We start from the raw sequence: 17322 nt of genomic DNA on the forward strand, positions 1-17322 counted from the left end.
TGGGTGACATGCATGGGGAAAGGAGGGGGGGGGGGGAGTGGAAGGAGGAAGAAGGGAAGAGTAGGGAGAGAAAGAAAAAGGATGAGAGAGAAAAGAAGGGAAACCCCCCAACTCCCCAAATCCATCCTGAAAAGGGGAGAGGGAAAGAACAGAGGGAGGAGGGTGGGGGGCAAATTTGGGAAACCAACTCAGCAATTCTCCAACACAAATACCCAATTTAAGGATTATTAGATGTTCAACATTGGCAGCATAAACAGGTTAAAGCCATCAGTCCGCCCCTGTACCCCAGGAATCTATCCAGGCAGACCAAATTTTGTCAAACTTCCTAGGGCACTTCCGGTTAAGGTAGGTAAGCTTATACAGGGGTAGCGCCTGATTCACCCCAGAGCACCAGGAAGTAACCGTAGGAGGCTGAGAGGACTTCCAGCATAGGAGTATCTCCCTGCGTGCATTAAATGAAGTATAGGAGATAAAATTTTTCACATATCAAAAGAGAGTCATCAAAAACGTTTAACAGGAAAACCTTGGGGTCCAATCCAAGAGTTAAACCACACGCTGAATTGACCTCAGACACCACCTGCATGCAGAACAGCTGTAAGACCATACCATATGAAGAAACTGGGCCTGAAAGTGTGGGCAAGCCGATGAAAAAGATGACTGAATGGCTGCTAAGCGCTGAGGGGTATAGTAACTAAGTAGCAACCAAAGTTGAATAAATCTATCCCTGGCTGAGACCATAGTGTTGATATAAGCGCCCAGGCAATCCTCCCAGTCATCCTCCTCCAAAACAGGGATATCTGCATTCCATTTGGAATACAACCGACTTGTTTTGGCTGTATAGGCCATAGACCAGCGTGGATAGAGAGCAGAAAAGGGGTTTATCCATCACACTGGAGGTCAACATCCTCTCTACAGGGTCAGAATCCAGAGTGATCCGAGAGGGGAACTGCCAGCCGAAGGCATGCCTAACCTGCAGTTGCCTAAAAAAACATCCAGTTGGGTAGGTGAAAGGCTGCCTTAAGTTCGGGGAACATCATGTTTAAGACCTACTACACCCTGCAGGCCCACATTTTTATTATAATACAGATTTTTGTCATTTGGAGGAGACCTGAATAAATAAGTGGACCTTGCTTCATATTGAATATGTTATCTTATTCCTGTGGTAGAATAATAAAAAATAAAAAAATCTACCACCACAGCCAGCAATATCTGTGGCCAGTCAAAATCTGATTTAAACTTGTGCGCACAGAAATATGACTGCCCACCACCTTGTGGAAATGCTCGCTTCCCGACTGTCAGACTAATCTTGTAACAGTCATATGACTGGTAGAACATATGCAGGAAGTGAAGTCAAACTCCTATGCTGCATGCTTGTTATAGAGACTCATTGAACCCATCTGATTTGTGTGACATCTGGTACACTGTGATTTTTTTAGTACTGAAAGCCTCCATATCTCTATATGAAAAGGTATGTTTTGGGGTATATTCACACCAGATGTGGTGGGACTGCATTGGGTGGCTATTCCAGTGCAGTCCCACTGCATGGACAAGACAAAATGCCTCGTCTCCTATGTGCTTGGTTCGCACTAATGCGTTGCAATGGTGTGTGGGCATAGTGCTCTGATAAAAATGAAAATTGCAGTCCTCTTCTTCGCACCACCTGGTCGGCAGTTGAAGTTTATAAGATGTCTTTGTAACAAACTCAACAAAGTTTGTTGTAAAGGGGAAAAAATGGAAATAGCGCGTTCTGCCAAGCTCAGCGCATTATCGCTATGCTCAGCTGGATCGCACTGCACACCAGCCACTGTGCTGCAATGCAGTGGCTGGTGTGAATCAGCCGAAAGATCATCTTCATCTTTTCAATATATGTTGCATGTTATCACCCTTTCCCTCCCAATCCCACTGCTTTTATAGTCCATTGACCCTTCCTGGAGCTGGAGGAAGAGCCTGCAGGAGCCTGGCATTGTAATGCTTTTCAGGCTCCTGTGAAAAAAAAAGAATATAAATGCATATTTTTTTTTTTTTTTCTTGCTAAAAGTGAAACTAACCTTTACCTGGCCTGACCAAGTTTTTTTCCAATTAAACCTTATGTAGATGAATCTAGATGCTGATCCATCTATAATTGATATTGTTTGAGCTCTGTTACTACAGGTTTTGCACATGGTATGTTCATGAAAGTGGAAATCACAGATCTTTACTTAGAAAACAAATAACATCTGGTGATCAGGAATTTTTCTATTGTGCGCACAGACATCATACTGTACATTCTGTAAAGATTGATTAGTGATACGGTAGCAGATGAAGCTGTGGGGAGTAATGTTTTTTCATTATCCTTTCTCTGACTGTTGTACTTGATTCGGCCAACAGGGATCGGTCTCAGGAACAGAATGGTCAGATGGTACTTTGGTCAACTATGCAATTGCGGATCTGGACACACAGCTGCCTCATGGAAACTGCGTCTATTTGGACACAAAGGGAAAGTGGATCTCCAAGAAATGCACTGAACCCCTGGATGGTGCTATTTGCTATAAACCAAGGGAAAGTAAGTTATAGGTCTTTATATACACATTATAGTTCCATAATTAATATTTCAGAGTGTCCTATTTATTGTTGTTCTGCATCTTTCTTTGATCTGTTGCAGCAAAATCCAAGTCTATAGAGATTGATTCACGGTGCCCCAAAACAGACAACTCAGCACTATGGGTTCGTCAAAAGGATTTTTGCTATGCGTTTGACGTAGAGATCTACAACTACTCTGTGTACACTAGCGAACAAGCCATCAAGATGTGCCAGACTTTAGGTATGTGACCATAACCATATCAAAATCGAAGAGTATGTTGTTGCTTGTTTCTTAAAGCAGTAGTAAACTGCTGGCTATTTTTTTTAAAAACATTTTTTAACCTGTAAGGCAAAGTTATAATGTGCTAGTATGCAGCGCATACTAGAACATTATGTGAAACTTGCCTAGAACTTAGCTCTTCCAGGGCTTAGCTATGGTTCCACGCTTAGCTATGGTTAAAATTCATAAATGGGAGTTTACTCCCACTTTAAACAACTAGCCGACCAGCAGGTCGGCTCTATTACGCAAAACGATGTACCTGTACGTCGCTTCGTGCAATTCATAGTGGAGGCGCGCACAAGCGCCGATTTGCCAGAGGGGGAGCCAATCAGCGGGTCCGGCCTCCCGCAATCGCTATGTAAACAAGGCAGACCGCTGTTCTGTCAGAGTTGATCACAGGGGTCCTGTGTTCATCCTGTTTAGGATCACCGGTCTCTGTCGATCCCCTATACCAGCTGTCTTCAAACTATGGCCCTCCAGTTGTTCAGGAACTATAATTCCCATCATGCCTAGTCATGACTGTGAATGTCAGTTTTACAATGCATCATGGGATGTGTAGGTCCACAACAGCTGGAGGGCCGTAGTTTGAGAATCCCTGCCCTATACAGTTAGAAAGCACTTCCTAGGGACACATTTAACCCTTTGATCGCCCCTGGTGTTAACACCTTCCCTTCCAGTGTCATTAGTACAGTAACAGTGCATATTTATTACTGTAGTAATGTCACTGGTCCCTTCAAAAGTGTCAGGTGTCCGATCTGTCCGCCGCAATGTCGCAGTCTTGCTAAAAATCGCTGATGGCGCCATTACTAATAAAGAAAATAAATAAAAATGACATACATCTATCCCCTAGTTTGTAGAAGCAATAACTTTTGTGCAAACTAATCAATATACACCTATTGGGATTTTTTTTACCAAAAATATTTGACAGAATACACGTTGGCCTAAATTGATGAAAAAAATGTATTTAAAAAAAAAAAAAAAAATTATTGGGAAATTAAAAAAAAAAAAAATATATATATATATATATATATATATATATAATTTTTATTTTTTCAGAATTGTTGCTCTTTTTTTTTTGTTTGTTTATAACGCAAAAGATAAAAACCGCAGAGGTGACCAAATACCACCAAAAGAAAGCTCTATTTGTGGGGAAACAAGGACATTTATTTGGGTACAGCATTGCAGGACTGTGCGATTGTCAGTTAAAGTAACGCAGTGCCGTATTGCAAAAAAATGGCCTGGTGATTAAGGGGGTAAACTCGTCCGGTCCTTAAGTGGTTAAACAGTCTTCTTCCTGATGCTTGCCTGCCCCTGTTTGCCTCCTATACATTATTATTGGCCAGTGAGGCTGTCAGTTGTTATGGTCTAGTAAGAATGTAGAGGCGTAAGAAGTGCCAGGCAAGCTTTATCACTTGTATAGTGTAGCCCACGATCTTAGCAAAGCTGGAGAAAATAAAGCTGATGTGGCTATGTAATAGGGCCTCTGGTTGTCTGCACCTCATGCCTGTTGGTAACTTTTGGTGTTCCTAAATGGTCAATCTCTTTAGAGTGAACCTAAGTTTTTTCATACTACTAGTCTGACCCAATTCAGTGCAGAATAGGGACTTTGCAGTGCAACAAACCGTGCACAGTCCCCTCACCTCCATAGGACTGTGCTCAGGCCTGACAAACAACTGGGGAATAAACCTTTCCACAACTCTTTTATAAGCAAAAAAGGGTCAACACTTCAAGGCCCACATTTTATAGCAGGTTGCACAAGAGGGTTGCATAGGAGTTTGCACCATGCATGTTACTATACAGTGGAGTTACAATTTATGGCTTTTATTGTTCCCTGAAAAAAAAGCTTTAGGTAAATGCATATACATAGCCAAAGGTGACCACTGCTATGTAGTATACCCAAAACGGTCACAACAAACAAGTACATCTTTAATATTCCAATGCATGTCTTCTAGATCCCACAGCCAAGCTACTGACTATAAATGATGAGGAAGAGAATGAATTTGTTAGTAAATATTTGATGGCTGATGCATTTATCACTCGCAGAACTTGGCTCGGAGTAGATCCAAACTCAGCTGGTAAGTAGATGGCTAAATAACGAATGTACTTACATTTGCAAGTGACTTCATTTCTCAGTTTTGCTAAGGAAAACAAATGCTCAAATGGTCAAGTCCTCCCAAACCCAATGTTCTAATAATGAAAGAATTCTGGACTAAATTACCCCTTGGCTTTTTTGAAGGCTACTTTTTCTTAAAGCTGAAATTTAGGCACACATAAAAGGCACAAATGAATGCAGATCTCTATTCATAAATACTGTATTTTCTGGCGTATAAGACTACTTTTGAACTTCAAAAAAATCCCCCAAAAATGGGGGGTCGTCTTATACGCCGAGTATAATATCTCCAAGGTAACCCAAGTATAAGTATTACCGGTAGATGAAAATTAGGGGGGGGTCGTCTTATATGCCGGAAAATACGGTACATCATTTAAATGTATGGTTCTCTAATGCAAACAGTGTAAGCGCCTGAATTAGACTTGGTATCAGCCTCTTGCAGGGCTCAGACAAGCAGGAAGAAGCAGCTGTGCTGAAATGCTTACAGGGGGTATGGAAAAGAATCCTGCCCCCCCCTTTTTTTTTCACATCACGTTTTGTTGCTTTGCAGCCAAAATTAAAGACAGACCGTTTTTGTTTTATACAGCTGTATTTTCTAGTGCAGCTTTTAACATCCAAGTGAAAGATATAATACCAAGGTGCCAGAAAAAAATAAAGGAAATTCAAAAACAGAATCTCTGAGTTGGAAAGAGGATCACCCCCCCTTATGTCAGTATTTTGTTGAACCACCTTTTTTTTTTTTTTTTCAGCCTTTAGTCTGTTGGGAGATGTCTCTACTAACTTTGCACATCTAGACTTTGCAATATTTCCCCACTCTTTTTTTACAGAACTGCTTCAGTTAAATTTGATGGTGACCGTTTGTGGACTGCAGTCTTCAAGTCATTCCACTGATTTTCAATGGGGTTTAAGCCTGGGCTCTGTCTAGGCCATGCAAGGACATTCACCTTTTTCTCCTTCAGCCACTGTTTGGTCATTTTTGCTGTGTGCTTTGGGTCATTGTCATGTTGGAAGGTAAACCTTCTTCCCATTGACAACTTTCTGGCAGGGGGCAGCAGATTTTCCTCAAAAATATGACGGTATTTTGCCCTGGCCATTTTTTCTTCTATTCTGACAAGAGCTTCAGTCCTTGCTGCAGAGAAACACCCCCATAACTGGATATTACCACCTTCCATGCATTATTGTAGGAATGGGGTTGTTTGGATGGTGAGCAGTATTGGATTTCCGCCAGACATATCATTTGGTATTGGGGCCAAATAATTCCATTTTAGTCAAAGCTTGTACAACACTAAAAAAGGAAGCAATGCTCGTAATCTAGCGCAGCCAGCAACGCAGAGTGGCCAAATCGGTGATCAGTCCGACTTCCCTGCGATTTGCCTCCCAGTGTAGTGTGAATTCGCCCTAAATTAAATGGGAAGAAATTCGCCCTAGATTAAAAGAAAATCCAATCCTTTGGTAAATAATTCAGCTCTCGTATAAAGTATGTGTTTCATCTATGTATTTAGCTGTTTTCCTGGAGTTCATCTTTAAGTAACAAGAACTTTTCACTACAGTTTATAACTACCAGCATTGTAGCATTATTAAAAATCCTGTGAGCCCTGGGGCTCAGGGCAAAGTTCTCCCTGTACATATGGCTAATTTGAGATGGAAATTACTATAGATATAAATAATATATGTCACATTGGGGTAAACAAACGGTTTGCATGGCTTTTTGGATTTAACTTCTAGAATTTAGAAAGGTATGGCAAGGCCTGAAATAGATAATGACGTAACTCACCAGCTTAAAGAAGAACAGCCAAAGCTTTTTTGGCTGTACTTCTGTGGATCACAGGAGTGCAGTTCGTTTTGCATTCTTGTGACCCGTTTTCAGCAGACAGTGGGCTGGAGTCCGCTGTCGGTTGACGTCACACAGGCGGTCCGGGCTTGGGCAAGATTGCGACAATGAAGTTAGGATGCGCCCACATACCTGGACTGGCACTTGGCTCAGACTCTCAGCAGGCCACTGAGAGCCTGAGCTGGCTGCTTCCGCCCCCTCTGCAGCCCAGCGCTCCAGTGAGCATGGGGGGACAGAGCAGACCGATGTTACTGACAGTCACCAGGAGCTCTGAGAACCCGAGTGATCAGTGGTGTTTGATCGCTCGGTTCTGAGTGTTCAATCTGGCGGGGGACAGATGTAGCATCGAACCAATGCTGCATCTACCTAGGTAAGTATGATTCTGAAAAGAAAAAAAAAAACTCCATACTCTTTTAAAGGATCACGAGAGGCAACTTTTTTTTTTTTTTCATTTTGGATAGAGTATGGGGATGGTTATTACCCCTGTAAGGTTTGTTTTTGCCATCTCTGTCTCATTAGAATATTTCCCTTCACTTTCTGACCCATAGTCAAACAAGAAGTGAGAGAATACCTCTCTAAAATCAGGAAAGCCGTTGTTGTTGCCTGGGTCACTGAAAGTGTCCCCATTGGAAGATTCACCACCATCTCTGATCTGGGGATTTTTAGGTACTTTCCCCATTTCTTGGTTGAAAAATGCCTATCCTCATTCACCTTCCTCCCGGGACCCCACACAGTCATGGACCCAACCTCTGTAGACCTGGACTACTGCCTGGGTTCACTGTGTGTGTCACTGCTAGCGGTGGTGAGCAGAATGAAATCTGCACAGTTAACACCATTGCATGCAGCGAAATGTTAGGAGAATCTATGGGAAGTGATGGAATATGAAAATCAGTTCAAACATTCAAATACACGGACAAGATTTTAAACCTCCTATGGGAAAGGCAAGTGAGAGAAAAGCACACTGGGACAGCTAGGCCAGAAATGGAAAAATTATGAAAACTGAAATTCTGCCCAAAAAGATGAACTTCTTTAACCGGTTGCCGACTGCCCACAGTATATTTACTGCGGCAGTCAGCCCCGGCCAGGCAGAGTGACGTAGATCTACGTCACTCGCCTGTCATCCGCTTTAGAGCCAATAGCGGGCGAGCGCGCGCCCGCTGAGGCTCGTTCACGGAGAAGTGCGGGAGTGTGACCGACGGACCCGATGTCCGCCGGTCACACTACGATCGTCGGTAGAACGGGAGAAAGGCAGAGCAGCTTATGTAAACAAGCCGCCTGTCATTCTCCCTGTGTAAAAATGCAGATCAGACGGTTCTACTATGTAGAACCGTTGATCTCTGTTTTTACACTAGGAGACATGTCCCATCACAGTTAGACGCACGCCCCTAGGACACACTTAACCCGTCCCTGTCCAATAAAGTTAACCCCTTCCCTGCCAGTGTCATTTTTGCAGTAACAGTGCATATATATATAGCACTGATTACTGCAGTAATGTCACTGGTACCCCCAAAAGTGTCAAAAATGTCAGTCAAGGGTCCGATCTGTCTGCCGCAATGTCGCAGTACCGCAAAAAAATCGCAGATCGCCGCCATTACTCGTTAAAAAAAAAAAACACGAAAAATGACAAAAATCTTTCCCTTTGTTAGTAAACGCGATAACTTTTGCGCAAACCAATCAAAATACGCTTTTTGCGATTTTTTTTTTTTTTTTTTTTTTTTTTTTTTTTTTTTTTTTTTTTTTTTTACCAAACATATGTAGCATAACAAATTGGCCGAAAATGTTAAATTTTGATTTTTACTTTTTTTTTTGGGGGGGAATTTCATATAAAAAAAAAAGTGAAAAATATTGTTATTTTTGCAAAATTTACGCTATTTTTTGGTTTATAGCGCATGATCAAAAAATCACACAGGTGATCAAATACCACCAAAAGAAAGCTCTGTTTGTGGGGAAAAAAAGGACGTGAAATTCGTTTAGGTACAGCGTTGCACGACCGCGCAATTGTCCATTAAAGTCACGCAATAAAAAATCGCAAAAAAAACCCTGGTCAGGAAGGGGGTAAAATCTTCCGGGGCTTAAGTGGTTAAGCTATTTATTGATGAGTTCACAGTAAAGACTGGAGTTGAGATTTAAAATAAACACTTGTTTGCAACTGTGTTGAAGATTGAGGTACATGGTATTTTTAAATCTAACTTCCAATTTATAGTTAGTCTCTGCTGGGTTTTTCTTTTCTTATGTGGTTATCCTGGTAGAACTGTTAATATTTGATTCCTCTGTTCATACAGATCAGCAATTATGGCTTGATGGATCACCCATAAAATATAACCACTGGACTAGTGTTTCAACAAAGACCGCCGGCTCCTGTACGGTTTTATTCCCAGAGACTGGCACATGGAATAGAATTCCCTGCACATCTGGCCTGGGAAGAGTCGTCTGCAAATCGCCTCTAAGTAAGTTGAATCTTGTATAACTTGTATCATGTAGAGCCTTATTCAGTTCAAAGAGTAGGGATAGTGTACAAAGAGTAATCAAATCTCATTTTGGTTTACTGATGTTGGATCAATTAAAGAGACGGTTCTCCCTAAATGGATGTTTCTGTTTTCGGTGTCTTCCCCGCGCTTTGGGAGATCTGACACCACCAGGGTATGAGCCCAGCTAAACAGTCAAGATGTTGTCACCTGCCAGTGCTTTCCGTGTGTCCTGTGGAGAAGGTGCTAGAGTGGGCATTTAACGGGCAACTTTTTGTATTACTAGGACAACTACAGGCCAATGATGTGTCAAGCATTATACAATTAGTCATTGTAATTATTATTATTATACATGATTTATATAGCGCAGACAATTTACGCAGCACTTTACTAAATATTTGTCAAACATAACAGAGAGTAGCACCCTTTATACCATGTTCTGGTAATAAGAAAGGCTGAGTGATCCAGGTCCTGACACCTGGAAATTGTCTGTGTTCACCATGTCCCCTGTAACATGCTGACAGCTCCTATTGATATACTGAGATGTAGAAAAGTGGTTGGTCATGCCATTTTTTTTTTTTTTTCTAGCTTGCTGCGTCATTCAGTAAAAAAAATCCTGTTATTTAAATGCAAACTCGCCACTTTACATAACCCCATTGCTGTTTCATTAGAATAGCAGCCCTCATTTATTCTCCTTTATGGATTTGCACGCTTCCAACAATGACATATCTGTGGATTTGCAAAGTGAAAAAATGTCTGCTGTGTGGCCACTCCATCTTTTTAGAATGTCATCGCTGTCAATTGTGGGGGTGGAGCCCATTACAAAATTTTTCTTATTGGCTCCACTTTTTTTCAAAGGTGATAGAGCTGGGGAGCGTTATGCCTAGTTCACACCTGCCATATGTCAGGAGACATTGGCTGGTTTAATAAAAAACGCCCACATTTGGCCCATGTGTGTGTGGGAGATCACTGTACTTACATCGCACTGTTAGTACAGTGGCTCTGACCAAGCCGTCAGTTTTTTTCTTTTCAACCCAAAAGAAATAACTGTGTCCACCAGGCTTTAGACTTTGTTCTGTTTTTTTTTTTGCTGTGTTATTACTGGGAGGGAATTCACCCCTCTATGTGCCTTGTTGTAGTCAGAGCAGGAAGTGAGTGGAAATCCTTCAATCTGTTCCTGTGCTAACTTTCTTAAGAAAAAATCTCTCCAAATGATCAGAATTTTCACCTATTTCCCATTGCAGCTCCAGGATAGGATGTAAAGAGAAATCTCTCCAGTAGGACACAGGCAGCAAAAAAAAAAATCTGATGGGGATTTTAGCTCTTCTCTACTCTGGCTGCCAAAAGTGTTGACTTTTTACATTTAAAGCAATGTGGGCAGATACAACAAGCTATTCATGTTGTCTGCTTTAGAACTCAGCTAAATTACATATAAAGAGCCATTTTTGTTTTTGAAACTGAAATAAGTATTACAATTGATTGTGTTTATACCACTGATGGGTCATAAATGGTTTTATTTATACTTGATTTGTTCCTTTAAAATTTGGATTTCTTTTCCTTCCAGAGTCTAGTGGAGTGGGTATTGCAGTTGGATTTGCAATATTCATCATCCTAGCCCTGATCATTGGACTTGTCATCTACCTCTACAAAAGGCGGCACCCTCTCTTCTTCTCATCCATTCGCTATCGACGGGCAGAAGATCAGATGGAGTCCATGATTGATTATTCCTAGAGCAGTTTTCAATGTACTACCTGGATTTTTATTTTGCACAATGTGGAAGAGCTCTATCTTGTGGGTTTTGGCAGCACTCAGGCAGAATTTTTAAAGTTTTTATTTGTTTTTTTCGTTTTTAATTCAAATTTGAATGCTCTTCCAAAAAATGCACATTAGTTGGACATTTGTTAGGTGGCTGTCCTTTTTTAACTCCTTTTCTTTAAGCCAAAATATTTTTTTTTAATATAATTTGATGTTTGTGGTACATAATATTGTTGTAGAATATTTGTTCCCAGGAATATTGTGGAATCATGTCAGATGGGTGTTATTGGTGATCATGGGCACAGCCTGTGTATGGCTGTGGAACCAGCCCTACACCAAGGAGATGGGGCTCCACAAAAAGGGAATGGTGAGGCCTGTGTGTATGTATATGTATATATAGATAGATATAGATATAGATTTAGATTTTGTTGGTCAGATCTGGGCAATTATACAGGCTGTTGAGTATGTTAAATAAAAAAAAGTTTCGTTTTGAATAGACTGTGGAAGGGTCGGGTTTTTATTGCGGTCTGTGTCCCTATGGGGAGTTTCATCATCTCCAGATAACCCTCGTCAGACAAAAGGTTATAGGAAATAAATAATAACATTTTTTAGAGTTGCCAGGACAGGAATAGTTTGATTTGAGAAGTACTGTTCTTATGACAGTTTTTTAACATGGCATTTCCCTCACTTTTTAGATAGATTTCCTCTATTTCCTGAGGTTGAGTGAAATTTCCCCAATTCGACACAGACAACCAATATTACCCAACAAGTGTCTTAATCTTTCCCTGCTCGATCCAAACTTGACAAAAGCTTTAGGCTATACAAACTCTTTAAAGTTCTCTAATTTTATGGGGTTTTTTGCGTGCTTATACACAGGAAAATCAATCATTACAGCAATGACGTTTCCTGAGATGGCACAGCTAAACTGCACATGTGCCTTCTACAAAAGCTCATTTGGTTAATCTCCTTTACTATGGCAGCCTCTGCATGAAGCTCAAATCAAGTCACCAACTGAACTGCCAAGAGGTGTATTAAGCCGGCCATAGATGGTTCGAATTTCAGCTGGTTCAGGAGGGACCGGCTGAGATCCAAGCTATGTATGGGCAGGCTGATTTGTACTCAAGTCAATCCATTGATTGACGTGGGTACAACCAGCATGTCAGATTTTTTTCATGCGATTGTTGCCAACTGCCCTTACAGTTCAGGGGGTTATAACCTTAGAGGACAGATGGGTCATCTTGGGGCTGGTAGTTGGGTAAGATGGTACTTGCCATTCAGCCTGACCTTTCGCCCAAACTGCCCACTCGGGGAAGGGTGAGTCTACTAATTGTTGAGGTACCCACTTGTTTCTTTATACAATATAACTAAAAAACTCCTGTAATTGTCCTGTATTTTTTTTAAAGTTAGAAAGTGTGGCTGATTATTCATTTTGGACACTCTTATGCCAGTTTCCACTGGCCAGCATGTTAAAAGCATTGATTGATTATAATTTAAAGAGGAACTCCATCTACTTTTTTTGTTTTTTATTGGTTAAAAAGGGTGTCTATTATTAGTCCCTTTTTTTCCACGTCATCCATATCTGTTTGAGTTTCCTTAGAAATATATGGATAATTTGCTTAAGCCTGCCATAGATAGATTGATATTCAGCTGGTTCAGCAGGGACCGGCCAAATTTCGATCCATGTATGGGTCAGGCTGGTTGTATACAAGTTGATCTATCAATTGACTTGTGTACAAACAGCCTGTTGGAACATTTTCCTCTGGATCAGTGCCACTAGCTATATCCGGCGGTGCTAATGGGTGCATTCTGACAGTGGAGAAATCTCCCCCCTGTCAGAATACAATAAAAGTTGAGTGTGTGGATGGGTGGAATCATGTAATTTTTCTTTTGTTCATCCAGTGGGTTGAATGAAATAAAATGACTTGTGTGTGGCCAGCCTTAGGCAATCTGCTAAAATCAAAGCTTGACTTGCACAGTTATCTGAGAAGATGGAGGTCTGCTTTAAATTTACTTTACGGCTGTTTTTAAAATAGCTAATCATCTTTTTATTACAAAATAAAAAATGTTGAAGTTGGATATGGGCCACCTGCAGTCTGCAGTAACTGTTGAGGAATTTAAAGCCCCCCATGCAGTTTCTGGATTGCAGATTGTTCTTGTGCTCTTACTGTGTTTTATGGCTTTTCAAGATACACACTGTCAAAAAAAAATGTAAAATAATTGTTTAATACAGTTTTGAAATGTTTTTATATTTATTAATAGTGATAAGTAAGTGATTTTACTGGTATTGGGTGTTAAAATGAACAGATTTAGAAATCTATCAGTCTAAGGCTACATTCACATGGGTGTAAACATTTTACTGATTTTTCCACATCTTTTTCTAAAACAAAAGTTCTGCATAATGATTTCTAAATACTTGCATAACATTTTTTTATTTATTTATTCCTCGAATGCCTGCATCTGGCATATGTAAATTTAGGTCTTCAGATACAGATTATTAGATTTGGTGTTATTGATCTGAATGCAGTGCATGTTTTCGCAGTTGTTTGAATGTCTCAACTGAAAACAATGCAGCTCCATTGGGATCTGTAAAAAAAAACAGCCCTTTGAATGTGGCCTAATGTTTCTAATCTACAGTTTGCACAACTAGCTTATTTAAAATTGCTGCAGAAGAATTGTTTGTGATATGCAAGGGAATTTCCTCATTGTGTTTATAGTGTTTTTGTGTACAAAATGCAAAGCTGAAACCTTTTCATACCAGACAGCTGCAAATGTTCTGTTAAAAGTTTGGGTTTTTTGGGTTGTCTTAGATAATTGCCTTTAAACAATTAACAATAACACCTTCTTATACTAAACCAAGTTCAGTTATGGATGGACACAGGCCAGCACAGCATGAATCATCAAATGTCCACAACTTTTTATTGCAGAAGGATCACAACACAAAGGACCAAGTGCAACAATTCGAAGCCGTACAGAACCCCTTTGTCAAGCATGTGAAAGGGTCTTTACGAAGGGGTCCTGCACAGCTCCAACTTGTTGCACTTGGTCCTTTGTGTTGTGATCCTTCTACAATAAAAAGTTTTGGACATTTTATGGTTCATGCTGTGCTGGCCAATATGCGCATTGATCAGTGATGACATCCAGTGTCCAGCTGGTAGTCTCTGCAGCACGCACTAGATTTGAGGCAATTTCCAGGATAGGGTGCAATGGAATATTGACAACACTTAAAATTATAGAAGACCTTTAGTTAAAAGTAATCTTGCTACCCCGATTACCATAAATATATAAAAAGTGGCAGAGGTCCTAAAATATCAATCTTGGCTGCAGATTCTACAGCAGCTGGTTACACCAAACACCTAAGTCATGATCTGTCTATCTGATTCAGCCCAGATCACATGCCCAAAGCATTACTTGCATGTTTGTGGCTTGCCCCCATGTAATCCCAAAGCAGCATTTTCTACAGAGAAGAATATATTGCAGGGCTTCTACTACATTTTTATTACATCATTGATATGAGTGGTCACATTTTACATATAGTTGATTTTGAAGGGACTAGCAAAAATGTAGTTAAGCCTTACAGGGAAAATTAAAGCGGAGCTCCACACAAACTCCACTTGTTTGCTTCCCCCCCCCCCCCCTCCACTGCCAGATTTGGGACCTTTCGAGGGGGGAGATAGCGGGTACCAGGTTTTGACAGGTACCCACTTCCACTTCTGAGGGGCTTTGCATCGGCAAAGCACCTTGGTAGTTCGACCCCACCCCTTCTGCCAGGCCATTTAAAAAGCGCAACACGCTTAACACATACGCTGTAAGGAGCCGGCTGTGAAGCAGCAAGGCTTCATTGTCGGTTTCCCTTACAAGAAATGGGGGCGACAGCACCTGAGAGCCAAGTAAAAAAAATCGGCTGGAGTGAAGATGCCGCTGGATTCCAGGACAGGTAAGTGTCCGAATAATAAAATTCAGAAGCTACAGTAGCTGCTGATTTTTATTTTTTTCTGAAGGTGCCTGGAGCTCCTCTTTTAAGGTACTTTTTTTTAGACATTTACCTTTTTTCCTGTTTTTTACAAGCAGTGTATTAAAAAAATGAAAAACAATGTTCCTTGATAGTGTAGGCATGCAGCAGAAAATAAAGCCTGCCTTAGTGAAATTAAAAGAAAATGAGAATTTAAACCCAACTAACCCCAAAGAAAGCTTTACCAAATCTACAGCACATCATGAAAGTTTTTTGCAAGCAACAGTGGCTTAAAAAGGTCCTGCTTTACGGTAGGTTCACATTATGCAAGTTTCTTGGTTATTTTTATCTTCGTTAAAGTTCTCCAAACAGCAGGATAACTGATGATGACAATAAAATATGCTTTCGATATATAGGAGAGAAGTTGGAGTTAATTTCAGAACTCAACCTTTCTGTCCACATACCCATATACCACCTCCACCAGGATGGAGAGAGTAGGGAGAGGAACTTTATGGATCAGTTTCTGGCGAAGATTTAAAAGTGATCTCTAATGTAAAGCAATGCTATGGCACAGAAGGTAAAATATTACAAGTGGTGTGACAGTGGGCAGGGGATCTCCTCCTCATACCTGTTGTCACTATTCAAAAACAGCATGGGGCTCCGCCCACCCATTCGCATCATTCATTCACAGTTTCCTGTGAATAAGTGGACTACGACTGTCGTCCTCCGTGGCAAACGGTTTGTAGTTCTGAATGGACTGAAAGGTCGCTGATGGTCTCTCTCGTAGTTCATTCACACTCTCTGCAGCTTTCAAACAGACACCTCGTATGCATGTATGGGCCAAAAGCTGCAGAAGCTGGACATTGCACCCTTGATACATTGTTTACTGGTGCAATGCTTTCCAGACTCCTGAGAAAAATCTAATAATTGCACATTTGTGTTCTGCAAAAATGTGTGCATTTTTTTTTTTTTTTTCTAAAAAGTGAACTTGGACTTTAGGTTTAGATTCCAAACTGACTAATAGAGGCATGGTCCCTGAAACATGTTGGTTTAGGGGAGATGCTGCATTACCCTGTACATGGATTCGGTCTTTGTCCTCATGGGTTTTCCAGTGTCCACCATAGACTTTCCAACTTCATGGCTGTCTTTCTCACTGTCGACTTCACCTGTTGGCATAACATGGTATTCCTCCCTCCAAATAAGCTGTTTTTGGAGCAGTGCAGTTTTAATTACTAGCTGTTATAGTGGTTTTATCTGCACTATTAAATGTGCTCTGTTTCTGCATTTATATATGCTAGATAAAAGGCTTCCCAATTGCCATTTGTTACATCATAGCAAAGAAGTTCAGTTGGACATACTTCACTTCACTGTCCAGTATGCTTGAGGTATGCACTAAAATGAATACCTCATTGGAGGCAGCAGCGTTGGGCACTGAGAGGAAAATTAATGATTTAGCTCACCAGTGTTCACCCATAACTGTTTAACTGACCTTTTGGTTTTCTATTTGTGTTCACCTAGACACCATTTTTGACTTCAGTTTTATAAACTGATCTTTTCAATTATTAATTTGCTTGCTAATGTCGGTTTGCAGTTTCTCAAGTTACTGCTCAAAGTTATAATTGCTGCGTAGTTCAAAATACAGCAGTCCTGTATAAGACTAATATTTAGCCCCAGATTTAAACTAGAAATTATCATGTGATTCGGTACTCTTGATACATGCACTAGTCTTGTCAAATCTTATTGGACTGGTGTGCCGCCATTCCTCCATGTGTTGTAGCTTAGTGAATCTAAATTAAAATGCTTGATTTTCATAATGCAATCAGAGTTCCCCCTGTTCTCCTATGTTTAAGCTATGTTGTCACCCAGCAGACAATGTGAGAGGTGGCTATAGACCTGGCATTTTTCAGGGTGTCCCTGCAAGGACTGCATACTTTTACTGCTCTCCCCTTGCAAAAAAAAAAAGGGAATTGCTTGTTTTATTGATTGTAGTTATTCTTCAACAATGGATACTTTGCATTTTGTACACTGGCTTTGCACTATATTTAACATTTTTTGTAACTGATCATTTTCTTGCACTGCGTTTTTATGCTACTGAAATATTTTTTATTAAATCAATTTCCAAACAAAAACCACCAATCGACTTGTTCTTTTCTAACCTTGCGGCATTATGTTTTTGTCCATTATAGGTGTTTAGCTAATGTTACATGTGAACATGGTGCTCCTAATAACATTGTCATTCTGTGGATCGGTCTACTAAAGCATAGCACCTCTTAGGAATTGTAAGTAGCATGATTCCAAGTTAGGTTATATGTTACTACCTCCAGGTGACTTGACACTAGCAAAGCTTTGCTGCTAATGCCCCGCCAGAGTTTC

General features: G+C 40.6%; 1 protein-coding gene across 1 annotated transcript in view; it reads left to right on the forward strand.

Annotated features, from left to right (window-relative positions):
- The window catches only part of LY75 (lymphocyte antigen 75), a 237303-nt gene extending 226143 nt beyond the window's left edge, over positions 1-11160 (forward strand). Inside the window, exons 31-35 of the mRNA XM_082260091.1 lie at positions 2368-2542; positions 2642-2800; positions 4792-4914; positions 9063-9227; positions 10810-11160. Of these exons, the coding sequence (XP_082116217.1) occupies positions 2368-2542; positions 2642-2800; positions 4792-4914; positions 9063-9227; positions 10810-10976 (789 nt within the window). The 3' untranslated portion in view covers positions 10977-11160. The remainder of the gene's footprint in view (positions 1-2367; positions 2543-2641; positions 2801-4791; positions 4915-9062; positions 9228-10809) is intronic.
- Positions 11161-17322: the final 6162 nt, after the last annotated feature.

Source organism: Pelophylax lessonae (genome assembly GCF_965119305.1).
Source record: "Pelophylax lessonae genome assembly, chromosome: 6".
NCBI lineage: Eukaryota > Metazoa > Chordata > Amphibia > Anura > Ranidae > Pelophylax > Pelophylax lessonae.